General features: G+C 46.1%; 1 protein-coding gene across 2 annotated transcripts in view; it reads left to right on the top strand.

Moving 5' to 3' along the window:
- Nucleotides 1–1109: 1109 nt before the first annotated feature.
- PMP22 (peripheral myelin protein 22) overlaps nucleotides 1110–20133 on the top strand; it is a 30197-nt gene continuing 11173 nt past the window's right edge. The window contains exons 1-4 of one of the 2 annotated variants that reach the window (XM_037491895.2): nucleotides 1110–1293; nucleotides 3439–3659; nucleotides 5353–5464; nucleotides 6683–6779. In XM_037491895.2, coding sequence (XP_037347792.1) covers nucleotides 5387–5464; nucleotides 6683–6779 — 175 coding nt within the window. In that variant the 5' untranslated portion in view covers nucleotides 1110–1293; nucleotides 3439–3659; nucleotides 5353–5386. The remainder of the gene's footprint in view (nucleotides 1294–3438; nucleotides 3660–5352; nucleotides 5465–6682; nucleotides 6780–20133) is intronic. The other variant, XM_037491896.2, reaches the window with a different exon arrangement.

Here is a 20133-nt window from a genome sequence, read left to right as displayed (position 1 = left end):
GGGCCCCTCACAAAACGCAGGTGATTCTAATCAGCAGGCTAAGAACAACTGCTGGGAAAAGTAATATCTTCGTCAGAGGGAAAAAGACTCGGTTGTTTCATTGGTAGGAGAACCATGATGTCTGGGAGCAGAACAGGGACGAGGGCCATTGCACCCCCTTCCTGATTGTAGAGCACAAGAGACAAAGTGTCTGTGGCAGAGGTGGGTTCCCCCAAATGCTACGGGGCCTGCAGTGGAGGACCCTTGACCCTGGAAGTTGCCAGAATTCCAGGAAATCCATTCAGTCAGACCAACCCCCTGTGTCTTGGTACTTCCTGCCAGAAGAACTTACTAGATGTGGAAGGCTCACTGAAGGGGCACAAGCTGCAAAGTCCCTAAAGAACACCAGGCCTCCATTTGTCTGCCTCACCATAATGTTTCAATCGCTCTTTTAGCCCATCCTGCCTGACAGGTTCAAATGTTTTCAATAGAGGTTTGTTAGCTTGAATTGAATTCTCTCATGAAAGTCAACATTTAATAATGAGTCTATTAAGGGCATGTGGAAAAACCAGAAGAACCCATTTCCTGAGTTTTATTATAAAATTCTAATCTGGAGTGGGGTCTAGACAGGGGCAGGCAGCAGGGGCTCTATCTAGCCAGAGTTGGACACCTGATGGAGACTTTGAAACACTTTATTCTCTGGGGTGATGCTGTGAGGAATGAACTCTGCAATGTTTGATCTCCTTAAAATGCTGCTGCTGATTAAAAATGACACCTGCGCATGTATCACGCTGTGCACACAGGCCCTTCGTAAGTTACTTCATCTTTGGGGAGTTCACTGGGAGGTGAGGGGAGGGCACTGTGGGTCTAGGGTCCTCTTTGCTATTATACAGACTGGCACTTTCAGTGCAAATAGCCTTGGCATCACTGATTTTGAGCATTCCCAAAGCTCCTCTCCCTGTTGATTCCATGTTCTCCATGTCCTGCAGAGCCTCTTGGTATCACTGTGTTTTGGAAAATACATAAAGCTAGGTACTGTCTCTTTAAATAGTAGAGGCTGGGAGGCTCTCAGGCCACCATGACATATCCCAGCATTGGACCAGCCCCTGAATAAACTGGAAAGACGCCTAGTCTGGCTTCAGTTACAGGGAGCACTACCAGGGAACATCTCGGGAAGCCTGCTTGGAAAAGTGGGGCTTAGAGTCTGCCAGCCACTGTCTCTCCACTGCCCTGTGGGGAGGACCTCGCCTGTGCAGCTCTTGCATTTGACTGCAGACAAAGTCCTTGGAGGAAGGGGTTACGCTGTTTGGTCTGGTGAGTTTTATTGGCACTGTGCCTCTGGGTGGTATGTGCTTAGGTTTTGCTGAGAGTTGCCCAATCCCCCATCCTTTGCAAACCACAAATGGAAAGGATTGCAGTGGAGACAGTGTGTTTGTGTTGGAATTCACTGGAGAGTTAGGGGTTTGTTGAAATCCTTGGTTAGGAACTGAATGTAGGCTCTGGCTGGCGAGGCTTGTGGGATACTTTGAGAGCATCTAGAAACTCCAGTACATCAGACTGGGAAGGAGAAGGGATCCAGATGCTCTTTCTTGGGTGGGAAACAGCTCTGCACATACAACCCACAGATGACCTGGGACTGGTAAGCAGTTTAGGGAGAAACTTCCACCCGGGGAGGAGTCTGGCTAGCCCTGGGTGTGGCTGACTTTTCCTCCTTCACCACCAGGATGGAGGGAACCAGCAGGCCAGAGGCTGGCTGCAGGCAGTGACAGACAAGGGGTCTACTTGTTCAGAAGCTCATGGGGTGGTATGAAACTGGCTTCAAAAGGGAAGGGAGAAATAGCTGTGCCTTACTATAGATACACTTTTCTAGATGTATCTGCCTCACTAAAATGTTTATTTGGGAAAAAAAAAACGAAGAGAAAGAAAATCTTGAGTTAAATATGTTAGTATTTATAAAGTGCTTAGACTAGTATCCAGTATATAGACCACATAATTGTTGGTTAAGTAAATAAAAGTCTGAATGGCATAAAGCAAAGCAATGAGTCCAAACTTGATGGGTACAATGACTCTCAGACAGAGAAAATACTTCCATTTTCCCAGTCATTCTACATGTATACTTTCGTACAACAGCCATAAGTTAGAAGCTGTTTTTGATGAGGGGTGAGCAGGTTTGCCATGGAGGGTTGTTGTGAGAGTTAAGTGTGAAATAACAACAACAATGATAATTTAGTAGGCACTGGTCCCTTATGTTTCAGACACTGTGCTAACTGCTTCACACTTTTTCTCCTTTAATTGTCACCATAACTATGGAAAGCAGGCAGTACGAGTGAAGATGAGAAAACTGGAGCATAACAAACTATAGCTAACTGCCCAGATCCATAGGCCTGAGTAAGCAGGGTCATTAGGTATGTCTGGTCAGAGTCAGAACTAACCATTGTATCATACTATTTCTCAGGCAAGGTGTAAGGTCCCGGTAAAATATTTCGTACATATAGGTGTTGAATAAAATTTTTACAAGTATTCTTTTTAATCTGATTATATAAACATTTAAAAAAGACCACTACAGAACTTTGAAATAATTTATTTTTACTTAAAGAGAAAAATGTACAATAGGTACAATAGCAACCACTTGCAAATAGTGAAATGGTATGGAATTATTTCATTCATTTCAAGAGGTGAGGTCTTATGACAGAATGACACCTACAGGCGGGTGTGTGTGCATGTGTGTAAACAGCTGCCTTATAAGCAAAGACACATTCCGGTGTCCTGTTCATGCAGCAATGCTGGCCTTGCTCATTTGGGCCCACCCCTGCCACTCCTGGAAGAGTTATCCACCCTCCTGTAGCCCTGATGGAACCACCATGTTCCAGCGGCTGAGAGTCAGCTGATTAACCTGGCTGCTCTTCCCCTACCTCAAATGGCCAACCTCCAGGGGCCAGAAAGCCTAGAGCCAACTCAGGCAAACATCACTTGCCACCTAGAGGATACCTGGTTGAGGTTTGGTTGTGCTCAACTCTATGGCACCTTGTCTTCTGATCACTGGACTCTCCCTCCTTCTAACTCTCTCTGAAGCTGAGCCTCTAGATAGAACCCTGGAATCCTAGGAGGCCAGCACATGCCCTAGGTGCAGACACAAAGCAGGTTGTTGGGAGCAGAGGGTGTGCTGCTGGTGTGGGGACTGATGCCAAGGCTTGTAAGCAACCTCTGGGCGCCCACGAGGGCGACCTCTGGCGGGCTCTTCCCGAGAGGATTGAGGGGGACAAGGGGCTAGTTTATTGGTCAACATTTGGTCTTCATGAACTCGGAAGGTGCCAAGGGAAGGAGGGAGGTGAGGAAGCCGACTTGCCTGTTAGAGTAAAAGCTGCAGTGGTTTTGCCATGATAGACTTTTTCCAGAGGCGCATTTACGGTCCAGTGACTACCTCCAATTCTCCCTCCCTCCTGCCCTCTCTCCTCCCAGAGTCCCGCCCTCCAGCACTCGCTGACCAAGGGACACACCCTTTTGCTGCGACGCAGACAGGGCGTTGTTCCCGTTAAAGGGGAACGCCGGCAGCCTCCCTTGCTTGGCGCGCGCGGTCCCAAAGTGCAGCTGTCTTTGGGGACGTCAGCAGCCCAGCGAACGCACCCGAGTTCTGTGCCTGGAGCCACTCTGAGGATTGAGGACATCTATCCCTTTGGGCTGTAAGTGTTTTTGGTAGGGAAAGTAGAAGAGATGGAGGAGAAACGGGCATCTCTTCTTTGATGGTGCCAGAAAGCGCAGAGCGGGCGCGGGCTTTGGGCTGGCCAGATTCCCGGGCTTTCAGTCCTGGGCACCGGCTCACCTACCGCGGGCAGTCTCACAATCTGTGGGCTGTAGCTCTTAACCGGCTTGTGGGACTAAGTGCGGAGTACTTTATGGTTTGTAGACCACCTGGGGCCCGGATGGTGGTTTTGGGATGCGGGGCAGGAGCTGAGCAGTTTTCTCCTCCTTTGGAGAGGTGCGTATGGGGGACGCATAGGCAGAGCAGTCCCTGCGTCCGACATTCCTGGTAGTCCCCCAATCCCTTCGGTACTCTCCCAAACTCTGGCCAGATATCCAAGCATCCTCCTCTTGCTGCTCCCAGAATTAAGAGTCTCTGCATTTGATGTAAGCCTTCTGGGAGACATCAGAAAAGGCTGCTTATTTCTTCTTATACATTCTCAGGTTTCTTTGAATTTATTGGATATAGAAAGAAGCGGAGGGACCTGGGATTGGGTATTTTAAAAACAGAGTAATGGAAACGTGTTCCTGACCCAACACTCTGTCCTGAAATGGGCCCCAAAGACGCAGCTGGTCTTTCCAGGCCGTAGTTTTACAGTTCCTCGGGAAAATGAGAGGGTAGGCGCACACCACTTCGCGAGGTCCCGCTTGCTCTGACCTGCTGCACTCCTGCTGGGACTCAGCCTGCTGGGACTCCCTCCCCTGCTTCTCCTGCCCACCTTGCTTCTCTCTCTCGGGGCTCTTGGGGCTTTGTTACGGAGGCACGAAGCTGGACCAGGTCTCCCGCGAGCGCTGAATGCCTGGGCGAAAGCGCCCGGGGCCAGTCCGCTAGCAGCTGGGCTCCTGCCCGCAGGGGCTGCTTGGGGAAGCGCGCGCGGTGCGCGGGAAGCGCAGGGTCCTGACAACTCTCGCCCACCCTTCTTTCCTCTCCCCACCACCCAACTCCGCGCCGCCTTCCCGGAGTGTCTTTGCTAGGCTGTGCAGGAGCCAGGGCGGCTCTCTTGCGCTGGCAGAACTGGGTGGAAACTTGGAGACTTAACGGAATTGAGCGCACTGGGCTCTGGGAAACCAGCTGCAGCCGCGCGTTCCCCTTCACAGCATGGCGCTGCTGCCCCTCGGCCTCGCACCGAAATCTGGGCGTTTACCTGCCTCCCCTTCCTCCACGCTGTGAAATAATTCGTCCCCTGAACCAGGGTCCCGGCGCACAGACGTGCGCGCTAGTCCTTCCACCTCCTTCCCCACATCGGGCTGTGCCCCGAAGGTACCTCACACGGGTGGAGACCTGCAGTGACTTCGTAGTCATTCTGGAAAAACCTCTCCTCCGAGGGTGGCTTGACGTGCGTGCGTACCACTTGTTTTGTTCCAAAGAGCAAAAGATGTTGGGTCGCAGGCGGACGCAGCGGGCCGCGGGCGGGGATCCTGCGGTCGGTTGCTGCCCTCTCTCGGCGGATCTCGGGGCAGCCTGAAGGCGCCCCAACCCGAGTAGGCGGGGGGCGGGGGGGGGCGGGCGGGCGGAGTGCCGGGCCCCGGGTTTCGGCTAGTGCAGGGACTCTCCCTCCGCGCGCTCCTCCCTCCGGCGCTCGCCCCGGCCAGTTTGCTTGGCCTCACGTCCAGCTTCGGCTCTCTCTCCCGCAGGCAAAAGCTCCGCTGAGCCGAACTAGCTGCCAGAATGCTCCTCCTGTTGCTGAGTATCATTATCCTCCACGTCGCGGTCCTGGTGCTGCTCTTGGTTTCCACGATCGTCAGCGTGAGTGCCAGGCGGACTGCAGGGCTGGCGGGGCGCTCGCTGCTCACCCAGCGCTCGGGCCTCCAGGGCGGCTATTGCGTCCGCGCTTCCCCTAGTTCCGCGGTGCTGTTAACTTGCAGACAAAAACCGAGAAGTTTCAGACGAGCTGGAGCGTTTTGCAGATTCTGGCAATCTGCCCCTTTTAAGTTGTTTTGAGAAAACTAGAGCAGATTCTGGGGTAGGAAGGAAGCAAGGCTAGGTTAGCTGCGCAGGCCTCTCTTCCAGCCAAATAATTTCAGTGCAGAGCCAGGGTTCCCGGACCTATATTTGATGAGTGTTTAGCATTTCCTTTGGTCCAAGTCCTTTAAGGAAGGAAGTGGAGTATTTATGAAGGGCTATTTTTCGCCAAATGTCTGAAGTCAGAGGGCGGCTTAGTTCATAAAACACTCGTTAGGACTTGAAATTGGAAGATTAAAATGAGCTTTCCCGGAAAAGTACTCACAGTCCAGGAATCGCTTTATGATGTGAACACAGCACCTTCTTACTTAAGTCTCAACCCATAGGAACAGGTCATCAGAATAATTGTCGCAAAACTAGCAAGCGCCAAGTGCATTAAATTTTAAACTTATTTTCTTAGCCATGAGAATAGACTCAAGCAGTTACGTGACTGTCGCTTTAAGCTGTTAATATAACACAAATCCCAGGCATGGTATTTCTGTCTATTTCAAAGATTGAGAACTAGTAGGATGAGAAATAACAGGCTGGGGATTTGTGACTTGGTTTATCATTTGCAAGCCTCTTCACAATGTCTTAATTGTACCTTATGGTAATCTTGCTGGATTTATAGGAATTGCAAGGAAATGGGTGCAGAGAGGTGGTGGCTTGGGGACTGTCACTCAGGAAAGCAGGGAGGACCAACAGCTTGAATGCAGAGGTCCTGGGTGGAGCCCATGGCTTCCTTTGCGGTACATACATGGCCACATATAGCTTATGTGTGTCGGATACTTTTCCATTTACAAAGAGCTGTTCACTCAAAAAATACTGGTCCTCCCCTCAACTCATGCTAGCAGACAGCCACCTCTCTTCTTTCCTGTCCAGGAAGAGGCCTCTGGCTGCAACTCCGGGCAGGGCAGAGGAGGGTCAGGTAGATGAGTTGATGGGGCTGCCCTTGCCTTCCCCCTTCCCCTTGCCTGCATTCCTTACTACCTCCCCTGATCTAGGCTGTCTGGTTCTTTCTAGCAATGGATGGTGGGCCATCAATATTCCACCGACCTTTGGCAGAACTGTAGCACCACCTCAAGCAACGTCTACCACTGTTTCTCAACATCAACAAATGGTGAGACTGGTGATTTACTTCACAAACGTGTACTTACCTGTCTGTATCACGTTTCTCAGTCTAGACACTTGTTTTCAGAAGACACGAACTGGACTGTTGTTGCTAGGGTGGGCCAGACTGTGACAGGCGACCGTGAATCCAAGTTGAAGGGAGAGGGAGCCATTTCTTTGGCTGTGTCAAGATCCTGAGTGTCATTGTGCTGACGGTCACTGACTTACTTAATCTCACTTATGATTTCTTATCTTTATGATGGTGTAAAAGCAACAGGCATTCAGTAGTTTGAATTTTGAATTTTGCTTTTTAAATTTTGATGTTTTCCTGCACTCAGGGTATGCAGTAGCAGACCCTCTTTGATGCAGACCCTCTTTGATGATAGGGGAAACAGCCTTTCCCATTCCCATTAGAAGATCAAGAAATTGCTGGCCCCATCACCACAGTGTCCTATCATCCAGCCTCTAATGTTAGTTCAGTCCTTCTAGCATTCTCCTGGTCCAGAGTCTTCCAGCTTTGTTAATGGTGAGAGTTTATTCGACCATTCTGTTTCTCACTTTCAGGACAATGTTTAATAAATAATAGGAAATAGTCAACACTTTGTCATGAGATGGGCTCTGTGTTAGATGATTTTGCCCAACTGTAGGCAAATATAAGCATCCTGAGCACAGTTCCTGACACAGGTCAACTAGGATAAGCTATTATGTAGATTTAGTACCTGACACAGGTAGACTAGGAGCAGCTATGATGTAGATTAGGTGTATTAAATGCATTTTTGGCTTACGGTGTTTTCAATTTATGATTGAGACATAACTCTGTTGTAAAGTCAAGGAAGATCTGTACATTCTCTCTATCTAGAGAAATGCCCTAGAGCTGCCTCCTTATCACTCAATGTAGTGTTTCTTGCCAGTTAAAAAAAGTGGACACAGATAAACAAAACATGTGGCATTAGGGCTAAACCTTGGGCAGGTCCCTCCGGGACTTTTGATCCAATTGGTGACTTTGGTTTGGTGGCCGTCTCTGTCCAGAAATGTCCTGCCTCTTTCTCTGCAGTGATGGGGCTGTTTCAGGGATAGTTGGGACAACTTTTGGTTCCTCAGTTACAGGACTGCTTTTCCTGGTTGTGAAGTGCTGCCATGTAGCATCAACATCTTTAAGTGTTTCCTTATTGCCAGATGGCACTTTAAAGCTATTTGCAAAACTCTTAAGCTGAACCTGGGTGGGTCCTTCATTCAGAATGTATTTCTCCTCTGTCCTCAGCATCTTGGCTTGTGAGATATTGGAAACCAGGCATACTGGATTATAGTAAAGATGTTTCTTGGCAGCAGAAGTGCACACACACACACACACACAATACCTCCAGGACCCAGAGGGAAAAAGTGCTCAGCTAGGGGCCTTGTGTCTTTGAATGTGGAGAGGCAGAAGTAAATGGGTGCATTCTTTTAGGCAGTGCTTAGTGGCAGCATATACCCTGGGGGGGCCACAGTGCTAGGGGGTTAAGGACACAGTGGCCCAGCTCAGCACAGTCTCATGTTCCAAAGGATGTGCCTTTGTCCTGGAGAGGGAAGAAGCTATAGATATGATAGAGCTGATCTGATACTCTGCATTTAAAAGCTGTAACCAATAAAGCATAGCTTTTGATATTGCTTCAGCTACTCACAGATCCCATATTTTGGTGGCTGGTGCTACACCTGATGAGAGAAAACAGTTTAGATGCAGCTCAGTAAAGCAGGGAGGGAAGTGGCCCTTAGTTCTGGCTTTGTACAATTTGCTCTCTTGGCTGAGTTCTCCCTCCTGTGGGCTGGACATCCAAACTGCCCCTGAAAGCATTACAAATCAGACATCTCAAATCTCAGTACTAAGAGAAATTGCTAAAATTGTCATTTAGTAATTTATATAGGGGTGATGGGCAAGGATAAGAAAATCCTGTTTTATGTTCCACTTTCCTGGTTGAAAAATAAAGTCCTTGGTCCTTATTGAAGTGAGCACTCCTTAATCTTTTCTCTGAGTGTGTGAAGAATGTAGAATTAGAACCGTCTAGGGCTTGAATAGTGATTTTGCAACAAGAAAATGAAATACTCTTAGGTTGCAGAAAGCACTGCTGGCCCTCAAAGCCAAAGCATTTGGTGGCTGCCCCTCCAGGGTCTGGCAGAAATTCCCTGCAGACTCAGGCCTGGAGCCTCTCTACTCGCTACTGACACCTGGTGGTCCCTAGTGGTGACTCAGCCTGAAAGGGAGGCTTTCCCAGAGGCCCTGTGTGTCCACAGGCCTGGATCCCAAGAGGCATTTGGCCATGCGGTTTGGCTTGGATTCCTGAACTCTTAGGCCCGGAAGGGGGCAGTTTTGGCAGGCTGACTGAGAATGGCTGGGTTTCAGCAGAAGTGAGGTGGCAGAGAAACAGCTATCTAAATTGTGCTCAAACCGTCTGCAGGAAGGAAGGCAGTGCTTGCCTCATAGTGGGCAATTGACCTGTGCTACATCTTCCGCCTTTGTGAATAGCTGTTTCTCCACACCAGTGGCATATCTCAAAGGGCAGGAGGATTATTTTGATCGGGAAACTTATATCTCAACTGGCTCTTTGCAAGGTCATCTCCTCAGGCTCAAGGTCATCTTACAATGACTTTGGGGTCTTCAGCGTGAGTTCCAAGTCCCTGATGGTTACTTCCCCTGGGGATCCTGGAGGGTTCCTTTTCCACACCTGTCTTCTCAGCTGTCTCAGTAGGGGTATTTTGAGAAAACCTGGACAGGCCTGCGGACAAACTGGGTTTGTTTGGACTTGTGTCATTTTTAAGCTGGAAGTTTCCAATTTAGCTTTCCTAGGAGGAGTTATCTCGCTGACATCCTCCTGACCAGTCAAAGTGTGTTATACGTTGGCTCTGATGGGGTGGGCTTCTGGGCCTCCGTTGCTGTTTCTATTGGGTTTAATAATTCATGACAAATAATAAAGTGAAAAGAGATATAATTTAAAAAATGACATAGACTATCTTAACAAAGAAACTACTCATTGCAAACCATTTACCTGGCTCTTATATGCTCCTAGGATGTTTGAAACAGACTGTTTAAGTAATCTAAGGAATTTGTTATTGATGTCAATTTGAGTAGATGGTACTACAAGTGTGTTCTGTGAGAATACGTTGGTTTACGTGATTTGCTACTTTTTCTGAGGGGGCTCATTTTCATACCTCCAGGACACTGGTACCGCAACTCTCCAGGCACCCCATTCACATTCTTTTTTACATTAGTGGGGCCCCTGGCCACACTGGCTGACTGCATGGCAGGCCAACATCTGTGTTATAATGTCTTTTGAGAGTGGCGTGTCAGTTCTTTTTCCCAGGCTGACATTACGAGTAGCTTTAGATTTCTTACCAACTGCCCTGTACTCTGTTTCCCTCTCTATTTTCTTAATTTATTTACTTACTTTCTGAGCCATCCTGATACTGACTGCAGGTGAAGGAGGCTTAATGGGGGCACATTCATCATCTCCTTGTGTTGAATGCCCTTGGGGTCCGGGGATTGCAAGGACTAGAGAATAGCGACCTTGTGCTTGGACAGTCCTGGGCCTTGTTGGGAGTCAGGAGATGTGTGGAAGGCTGAATCACTGTGAAGGCAGCCTGGGCCAGATGCCCAAGAAGTGGGGGCAGGCAGGCAGTGCCAGAGTTCAGGGGAGGAAATGGAAGGGAAGTCTCATGTGGGAGGTGGAATTTCATCCATCCTCCAAAGGATGGACAGGATTTATATAAATACAGGCAAGGAGGAGGATATTCCCTGTCAAGACATTGATGTGACCTAAAGCAAGAGGGGAAGCAGCCCTGGGACATGGCAGACCAGTCGGCTGGTGTTCCGGTGAGGATTAGGAGTGACTGTGTCTAACAGAATATCTTCAAGAGGCTGTGGCTTAATGGCAATAGTTTTTCTTTTTAAAAAGAAGTGTGTCAGTAGGCAGTGTGAGATAGGTTCCATGAAATCATTAGATTTTTCTAGTTTGTGTCACTGCCATCTCTGGGTTTGGCCTTTATCCTCTTGGACCCAAAGGCTGCTCGAGCTCCAGCCATTTCATCCATGCTTCAAACAATAGGGTAAAGAAAGGAAAAGAAGAATGTGTCCCCTCTTGTTTGGTGAAATGTTCCCAGATAGATCATATACTTCTGTTTCTTTTAGTGGAACTTAGTTACATAGCCATGCCTAGTTACAAGGGAGGGTAAGAATGTAATCATTTGGCACAACTTCTTAATTCATAAAAAGTTACATAGCAAGCACCTCTCAGTAATTCTGGCATGAAATACTTCCTGTGAGGCTTTGACTACCCCCTTCCATACCCAATTGTACCCTTACAATAGCTGTGCTGGGTCCTATGTGCTATCAGACCAAGGCTCAATTATTTCAGAATTCTTCAAATATTTTGTCTGTGGTCTCCTGGCTCTATTGGCACCATCATCCTTGCAGCGAGCCCTATCAGAAAGTAGGATCCTTAGCCTCTCTCTATCTCTGCTCCCCCCCCCCCCCTCAGTCTCTAATATCATGTTTCGTGATGTCTTGAGTGGTTTTTTTTCCTTCCGGTCCCGGCACTTCTCCTTAACTCCAGACCCACACATCTAGCCCCCTCCCAGGTACATCCCCGGGATATATAAGAGGCACCCCGAGCCAGTTAGCCTTCATCTGCCTCCAACAAATCTATTTTTTGACACTTTCTAGTATTTTAGTGAATAATGCTCTGCTGGTCAGCAAGCTAGACTACTAGAATCTACCTTGATATGTTTCCTTCTCAGAATCATCCTCATTCCCAGCAGCCTTGGCTGTTTCCACACTTGCATTCTTTGTCAGTATCACCATGGCAGCCTCCTAACTCCTAACCTATTGAATTTTGGGTGCTATTTTAAAATATAATCTTATTACTTATTACTAATCTTATAAATCCCAGTTTTAAGCCTTTTAGAGGCTCCTCAGTGGTTTAATCTTCAGATGAAATATTTCCAGAGGCATCTACCTGAACGATCTGTCCCTGTCCCCTTAAATCTTGTCTCCCATCTCTCCTCCCCTTCATCTTGGATTTCTGCCTTCTCTCAGTTCCTAGAATATGAACTTTTCACCTCAGGATTCCCTCAACCCCTCCCTTCTTGCCTTCCTTCCTCTGTTCTTTGATATGTAACTATTCCTTGAAAATCTTCCAAGTGCCAGATACCATTATAGGCACTGAGAATACAAGAGTGAGCAAAAGCTTACATTTTTCTGGGCGAAGCAGTCGATCGATGAGGATAATCTGGGGCAGTAATAGGAACTACAAATGGAATGAAACAGGGTCATGTGATAAGGAGGGATTGGGGTGGGGAGCGGAGGCCTCTTGTAGGAAAGACCTCTTGAAGCTGGCAGGTGTCAACTGTGTGAACATCTGGGGGAGATTCAGACAGAAACCCCCTCAAGAGCAAGATTCCTGGGGAGTAAAGGAGTCTGGCAGAGTTGAGCAGCTGAGTGTAGACCAGAGTGGTGGGAACAGAGGGTGTGAGGGGTTGAGAAGTCATCCCATAGATCCTTCTAGACCCTAGTAAGGAGTTTGGTACATATGCATGCCACCCTGATTTTTGCAATTTCATTTAGACCTGCTCTGTCTAAATGACACCGTTTCTCGGTGGTCTGTTTTATTCTAAGTTGGAGTAGTAGTTCAGAGCATTTATAGGGTCAGATATATTAGCAGTGTTTCAAAATGATTCCTGATTTTTCTTGTTTATCCATTTGATGGAGGCATTGTCATTTCAGCAATGGCATCAAACCATTTCCTCATCTGTGGCACAGCTTTTGGTTAGATTTTAGGAAACACAGGAGGCCCTCTGCATTTATGGGTTCATGTTTTGCAATTTAAAATCTTTGTGGCTTGCTGGGCCAGCCCACAATCTCTACCAAAGTAATGACTCTTGATTTTATAGCGCCTATGGGCTGTGAGGCCCTGGCAGGGGAGCTTGGCGCTGGAGCTGGGATGTGGTGTCACAATGCTAATATTTCTACCCTTAAGGTTTCTCATCAGATGTTGACGCCCAGGAGTTAATTCAGAATGCCTGTTTGAACCTGTGTCTGACCCATATGCCCTCAAAGCTCACAGTCTTTGCTTTTAAAAGATACTTGAGTTGCATTTCCAGGATTTTACCAGAGCTGAGAAAGCATCCCTTGTATTTCAGGAGCAGCATTGGCCTTGATGCAGCTGAGGTTGTGGGTGTTGGTTTTCCATGCCTGTAAGAGGGCTGCCTGGCATGAAGCCTCTGAGTGTGCAGTGACTGACCCACACATAGATGCCCAGTGTTGGCCCGGCACTGGGAGGTCATGGAGCTCCCCCACCCCACCATCTAGCTTCAGGCCCCTCTGCAATATGCCCACTATATGTTATCCTATCAGTAATGGAGAACTCATTACCTTTCAAGAGAGCCCCTTTCATTTTCAAAGCGCTAACAATGCAACCCATTCATTTATTCTTCAAAAAGATTGAACAGTACTAAGCACTGTTCCAGAAACTGGGCACATGAATTTGAACGAGAAAGGCCAGGTCTCTGTTCTTGTGGAGCTCACAGTTACTTAAGGGAGACAGAGAATAGACAAGAAATAAATAACTAAATAGTGGAAAGCGTTTTGCAGGGAACAAATTATGTTACGAAATAGAAAGTCTCCATTGGGGAGAAACAGCTGGTCATGGAAAGTCTTTCTTCCATAGTCATGTGGCTCGGGACTTAAAAGACAAGGAGGTCATGTGAAGAACATATGTCCACCAGAGACAGCAGCTGGTGGAGCAGAGCCTACTAGCTGGAGGGAGGACTGAGAGGTGAGGCAGGAGAGGGACATGAGGGTCGATTGCTAGGGCCTTGCTGATTGTGGTACTGAGGACAGCTGGGACACCATTGGAGGGGGTTAAGCAGAAGAGTATTCTGAAAGCTCATCCTGTGATGTGGAGCACATATTTTGGGCAGAGGCAAGAGTGGGGGCCTGGGGACCAATGAGAAGGCAATGGTGATGGCCCAAGCTGCGCTTGATGTTGATGATGATGATAATGAAGATGATGATGATGATGATGATGATGATAAAATACTAACACTTCATATAGGAACTGTTAAGGAGCACTGCATCTAATCCTGTAGGAACTGTAGGGGGTAAGCATTGGCTTGGCTAGAGAGACAGGTTGAGAAGGAGACAGGACTGTGAGAGAAGATTAGCTGGTGAAGTGGATGTGGAGGCTAGGGAAGAAATATTAGAGATGACCTCTGTGTTTGGGGCTTGAGCATCTGGCTATGAGTGGGGTCTTGAGAGAGGGGAGATGGTAGAGGAACAGTGTGTTTTGGGGGAGGGATAGAAATTAGGATTTATGTTTTGGCCATCAGAAATGTTGAAAATCAGTAGCTCAGGAGAGAAATGCAGGCTGGGAATGTACACTAGTCACTGGTCTACATGGGAGGGTATTTACTGACCTTTTCTTGCCCCTTAGCAACTGGGTGACTGGTTTGTCTTGGCAGGCTGGTGAGCGGAGACTAGGAGAGCCTCTGGGCCTCTGCTGTGCCATTCTCCTTCCCCCCTCTCCAGCTTGTATGGCTATTATATCTGCAGAAAGGCAGTAGGATCACTGAGGTTGTTAGACATCAAACACATTATTGAACTCCTGAGCACCCAGGGCTGAGTAGTGGAGAGCCCCGTACAAGCATCAGGAGGCCTTGCTTTTCCAAATGGGCCTTCTTTAAACAGTGGTGTGGTCTGGGGCAGGTGCCCTGGTTGCCTGGCAGCAGAGTGAGCATGGAAGTAGGATCTGGAACAGGTGCCCACCACATTCTGTGAGTCCTGGGCCACTGTCTATATTCAGGACATATCTGTGACATGGGGGGGCAGAGAACATGAAAGGAGGTAGTCTTTGAGCTGGTCCTTAGAAATTGGGGAGCACTTCAGCAGGGGTGGGAAGGAGAGGAAGACTTCGTGCTTGGGAAAGGGCGGTGTCCCTGTAATGGGTGGGAACTGGGCTGCATGGATTCTGGCTTGGCTTTTAGTATCTATGATGATTGGCTGTTTTCTGTATAAATACAATAAAAAGGAGGTGTTGGGGGGAGACTGTGATTATTCTTATGTGGATGATTTTTAAAAACCAAGATCTTGAAAGCAACTGAATCATCCCTGTGTATTCTCCATTTTATAGCTCATGATCAGGCAATTAAAACTGCCTTTATCCTCTTCACATCCATCTTCCCCGGCCAAACCCAGCATCTCTGAGTGAGCTCTTCTTAAAAAAGAAAACAACAACAAAACAGACTCCCTGATGAATCAGTTAGAAAAACACGAAACTTAAAAAGCTAAGCAGACTTTTTTTTGATGAAAGACTTTTAAGAGCTTTTAGTATTTCATTGTACATTGTAGTGTCTGAGGAAGGAGGTGAATAAACATGACCGTGGAAACTAGCCCAGATCTTTGGAAACACAGCCTAATCTGACCCTCCTCTTACTAGTTTTCCAACAAGGGAATAAAGAAAACTTCTAACAGCTAACTGATTTCATGTGACCTTGATACCTCCGCGGGTATATTTTTCAAGTCCTGGGACCAGTTAACTGAACTATGGAGTGTTGTATGGCAAATATAAATTAGATTCTAAAAATTAGCCCTTGTGCCTCATACCTTGTGCCTTAATTAGGATGCAGCTGCTTGAACAACACTTCAGGTTAGTCTGGATACCTTCACATGAAGGTTCTTTCTACCTATGGAGCAGTCTGTGCACTAGTTGCCAGCCACAGGTTTTGCTCTAGTTAAAATGCCTCCATGACTTATGATGAAGGCCTCCCAAAGGCCTTCTTCATCTCTGTGAGCTCTGAGCCAGTGTCTGTGACTCCAAGTCCACAGTGACATCCCCCCTGGCCTGCCTTCTGCATAGGTCACAGGGAAAGCCACCCTGAGACCTGAGCCCCTTGCAAAGCTACCTTCAAAGCTGGTCTGGGTGGGAGAGACATGGAGGGCTGAGGTGGGACCCACGCAGGGCCTGCTCGTGCTCCAGCTGGTGGGCGAAGCATTTCAGTGCAAAGGCCACATTGTTGAGGATGGAGGCCTCTGGAGAGTCAGCTATTTCTGGAATGACATTCACACTGAGAAGGAAGGAAAAATGGCAATTTGTGTGATGGCAGTGGGTTGGGAGATTTGAGGACAGAGATCCAGCCTTGCTGGCCATGTGCTTTTGCAAATAGCCCAGTCCCCTCTCATGGTGGCTGTCTCCCTGGCTCTTTTCTGTAATGGCCGCCCCAACTTAAGTTCTCACTCTGTTGGAGCCACCCTTCCTTGGGCTTTCAGGAAACCCTTTCTCTTGATTGAATCAGGGAGTTTTGATGACTTGCTTGGAGTGGGGCTGGAAGCAAAAGATGCAGAGGTGAATGGGTGCACTTAAAAGTGTCTCATCCTGATCCACTGCTCTGTGGTGGGCATTCAGGTTGTTTCCATAATGGGTGAGAGTGGGGTGGTGAGTGGAAAGTGAGGATGGTGTGGTAACATACGTCTGAGGAGGAATGAACCTATCCCTCTAAATCATATAGAGTTGTAGACTGATGTTACTCAATAAAGGAAAGATAATTTTTTAAAAATATAATTTAAAATTTAAAAAATTATTATGAAAATAATTAATTAAAGATAAATGAAAATGCTTCATCCTTTCTGGCCCTCACCTCACTGGACTGTAGGCCCGAAGCTAAGAATACAGCTGAGGGGGCTGATGTATTTCCTTCATTGCTTAACTGCTGCTGAAGCCGGAATCTGACCTGAGGCCAGCTTTGCTCCTGGGCAACTTGAGCTTCTCCATGTCAGCTGAGGGTGTGGGGCTTGCTTGCAGCCATGATGCTGTGTCATGAAGCCCTCAGCATCCCTTTACCTGACACACATTAGGACAGTGGTTCTGCAAAGAGCTTTGGCCTTTTAATCTCTGTGCTCAGCAACCAGTGTTGGAGATGGACCTGAAACACGGTCACTGGGAATTCCACAAATATGTGCCAAGTCTCCACTTTGGGCCAGGCGCTGAGCAGGCCCTGGAGAATGACAGTGGGTGTTCCACTGGCAGCCGTTAAAAAAGATGGTGACCTTAAAATTTAGGCGAAGACTCTTACAGCACTGGGGCTTGAGTGGAAGTTCAGATGTACCAACTAGAATGTTGGCCTCACATGGGATTCAGTCTGCCTAACGCAGATTTGTAATTGGCGGCTTCTTCTCTTTCATTACAATTCACTCTACTCTAATAACTACTTTTGATACCTCTGATTTATTTGGCTGCAGCAGAGGTTGGCAAACTAGAGCCTGCAGGCCAAATCTGGGCCAGGGCCTAACTTTGTAAGTAAGATTTCATTGGGTGAATGGGCTGCCCCTGTTCTTCACCGGATGACAGCTTTTGTGCTAAGATGGCAAAGTTGGGGAGTTACCATGGAGACCACAGGCACTGCAGAGCCTAAAATATTTACACTCTGACTCCTTGCAGATAATTTGCTGACCCCTGTGTGGAAGATTAGATAGGAACTAATATCAAGGTGGTGTCAAAGCAGTGTTTGGGGTCTGTTCGGTACCTTAATAAGATAACTTATGTGAGCCTTGTGGTGCCCGTTACACTTTTACATTGCATGTCCCCAACAGAGATGCCCCAGGAATCATATACAAGTCAGTGCCTTTACCCTGCCCCTCAGCACCTCTTCAAAGGGGTTATTTATAACATCCTTTAACAGAGCTTTTATATCAACTCTTTTGTTTGATCTTTACCACAACCCAATGAGATATGTTAATACCTCATGCTGCAGAAGAGGAATTCATGGCCCAAACAATGTTAAGTGGCAGATGAAGCAGGTGGGTGGCAGGACTGGGCCACAGAGCTCCCCCAGGGACATCCTGGCCCTGACTGAAGCACACACGACTACACGAACCTCCTCAGCCGGATCAAGCACCTGCCGTCCCTGCTGGTGCTGTCTGACCTCCATTCCCTCCCGACGTGGGTCTATTCCAGTCTCCGTGAGTGATTCTGGCTTTGGAGCGTGTCATATGAACTCTGGAATCTCCTCTGGGCATTACGGGCTTCCCTTTGAACAATGTCAACTGGGCTTTTGTGCCGTCAGCCTCCTTTCTGGGCCTGGTGAGGAGCTGCTTCCCTCTGACTTGGCTCTGTCTGCCTTCTCCACACCCACATGTAGCTTCTGATTTGATGGCGTTTGAGGAAAAAAATCCCTTTTTTCTCTGGCTGGTGTCCCAGTCCTACCCAGGATTCCATTAGCTCTTTGAGTTTGGGACCCTGACTTATTTTTTACTGCCATGTCTTCTTTACCGTGTACTATTGGTTTTAATTATTCAAATATTTCATAGATTACATACAAATATTTTCCTTATTAAATACAAATTAAATCGCATAGGCCAAGTAAAAGACTTTCTCGGCTTAATGCTCCTTCATTTCAGCCAGTGGGGTAAACACTGATATCAGTTAGGCACATCTTTTTCATTTTTTTAAATTTTATTTTTTTAAATGAACATGTGTATGTGTGTAAATATACACAAATATAGGTTTCTGGTGTGTATTTACATAATGGCATCCTGTTGTGTGTATACCTCACTATTTTGGAGATCTTTCGGAGGTGGTTCATTTTTAACTGATGATTTTTTAACTCCCTCAAAACATCCCATTGTAGGGCTATCTATTTTCTCTTGTGGGAATGATGCTACAATGAATACCATTGTTAACTTCTCTTTGAGTAGATCTTCAACATCCTTATTAATTTGTCCTTGATTATAAGTTCAAATATTTATCCAGAATATAGTGATTGAGCTGTTGGATCAGTGGGTACTTGATATTAAAAAATTTAAATATATTCAGAAAGTTGCTAGTCACATACGGTTATGTTATCATTCCTGTGAACGGCGAATGGAAGTATCTTTCACACATGCACTCTGTTGCTATTATCAGTCTTTGATTTTCGCCATTTTAATGGATAAACATTGGTATGGCATTCCTTGTGGATTTCATTTGCATTTTCCTGTTACTAATGAGATCAAACACCTTTTGATGTGTTTTAATATGTTTATTCATGTTTCTCCATTGTGCATCGCATGTCTATCTACATGTTTTTTAAATTTTACTTTAGCTTTTGATGTATCTGGAATTGAATTTTATGAATGACGTGAACCAGGGATTTAATTTTATTTTTTGACCCAACACCACTTAATATTTGTTGTGTTCTTTTCCTGTTGATTAAAAATTATATTTAATGTATACTAAATTCACATGTAGCCTTCCAAAGTCTAAATTCTGTCCCATTGTTTTATTTTTGCTTTGTGGCTAATACCACATTGTTTGAGTTGCTAAAAATTTATTATATAATATAAATTATTATATCTATGTGTTTGACCTCTGGTGGGTGATGTCCTGTCTCATTGGTTTTGTTTATTTGTTTGTTTGTTTGTTTTTGTTACTGCTGTGTTTGGCTCAAAAAATTTTTTGGCTAATACTACATGTTGTCTTTGTATGAATTTTTGAAGCTTTTTGTCAAGGCCCACGTGGGTTATTGATTAGGATGGCACTGAATTGTAGATCACTTTAGAGAGTGATAGCATCTTTACAATTCTGAGTGCCTTTGTCTAGGAACATAATAGAATTCTGTTTCTTTATGTACTTTAATAAAATTTGTCTACCTTATTGATTCCCCAGTGGACCATATCCTTTAGTTGACTGTATTTTTGTCATATTTCTTCCATTTCACGAATCTCTGCTTTTATCACTATTAAGTCAGTTAATTGTGGATTATTTAACTCTTTTCTAGCACTTTGAGTGAATGTTCAGTTCATTCTTCTTCAATAGTTTTCTTTTCTAAAGAAGGCCCCAATGGTAAACATTTTACTCTGAGTTGTGCTTTGGCTGTCGCCCACAGATTTGACAATATGATTCCATGCTAAAGAAATTTTTACTACTCATCTTCATTTTCTTTACCCCAGAGATTATGTGGAATTCTACTTTTAAATTTCAAATTTATTTTGGCTAACTTGTTTTTGATTTCTACTTTCTACTTGCTTTGCTTGTGCCTATATCATGTCTACTTTCTTTGAGATTTATTGAGGTTTTCTTGTTGCCTAATGCATAGTTGGTAACAGTGTTCATGTTTTTGGAAATACTTTGTAGTCTTTATTATATGGAGACAAATTTTCTTTATATATAGTAAATTGACTTAGTTAATTCTGTGAATAAAACAATATATATGCTACTAAATGTTTGCTCTACTTGACTTAACCAAGCCTTTATGCTAACATCTTTTACTCTAATTGTGGCTTTATCAATTTCTTCTTATATTTTAATTATTTCTAATCATATTTCAAGTATTTGCTTTATACCCCTTATAGGCCATGTTTTTAC

The sequence above is a fragment of the Talpa occidentalis genome, unplaced genomic scaffold (assembly GCF_014898055.3).
Source record: "Talpa occidentalis isolate TD23 unplaced genomic scaffold, MPIMG_talOcc4v2.1 talOcc4.7, whole genome shotgun sequence".
Lineage (NCBI taxonomy): Eukaryota > Metazoa > Chordata > Mammalia > Eulipotyphla > Talpidae > Talpa > Talpa occidentalis.
The sequence above is the reverse complement of the archived record's forward strand: the minus strand, read 5'-3'. Positions and strand labels throughout refer to the sequence as shown.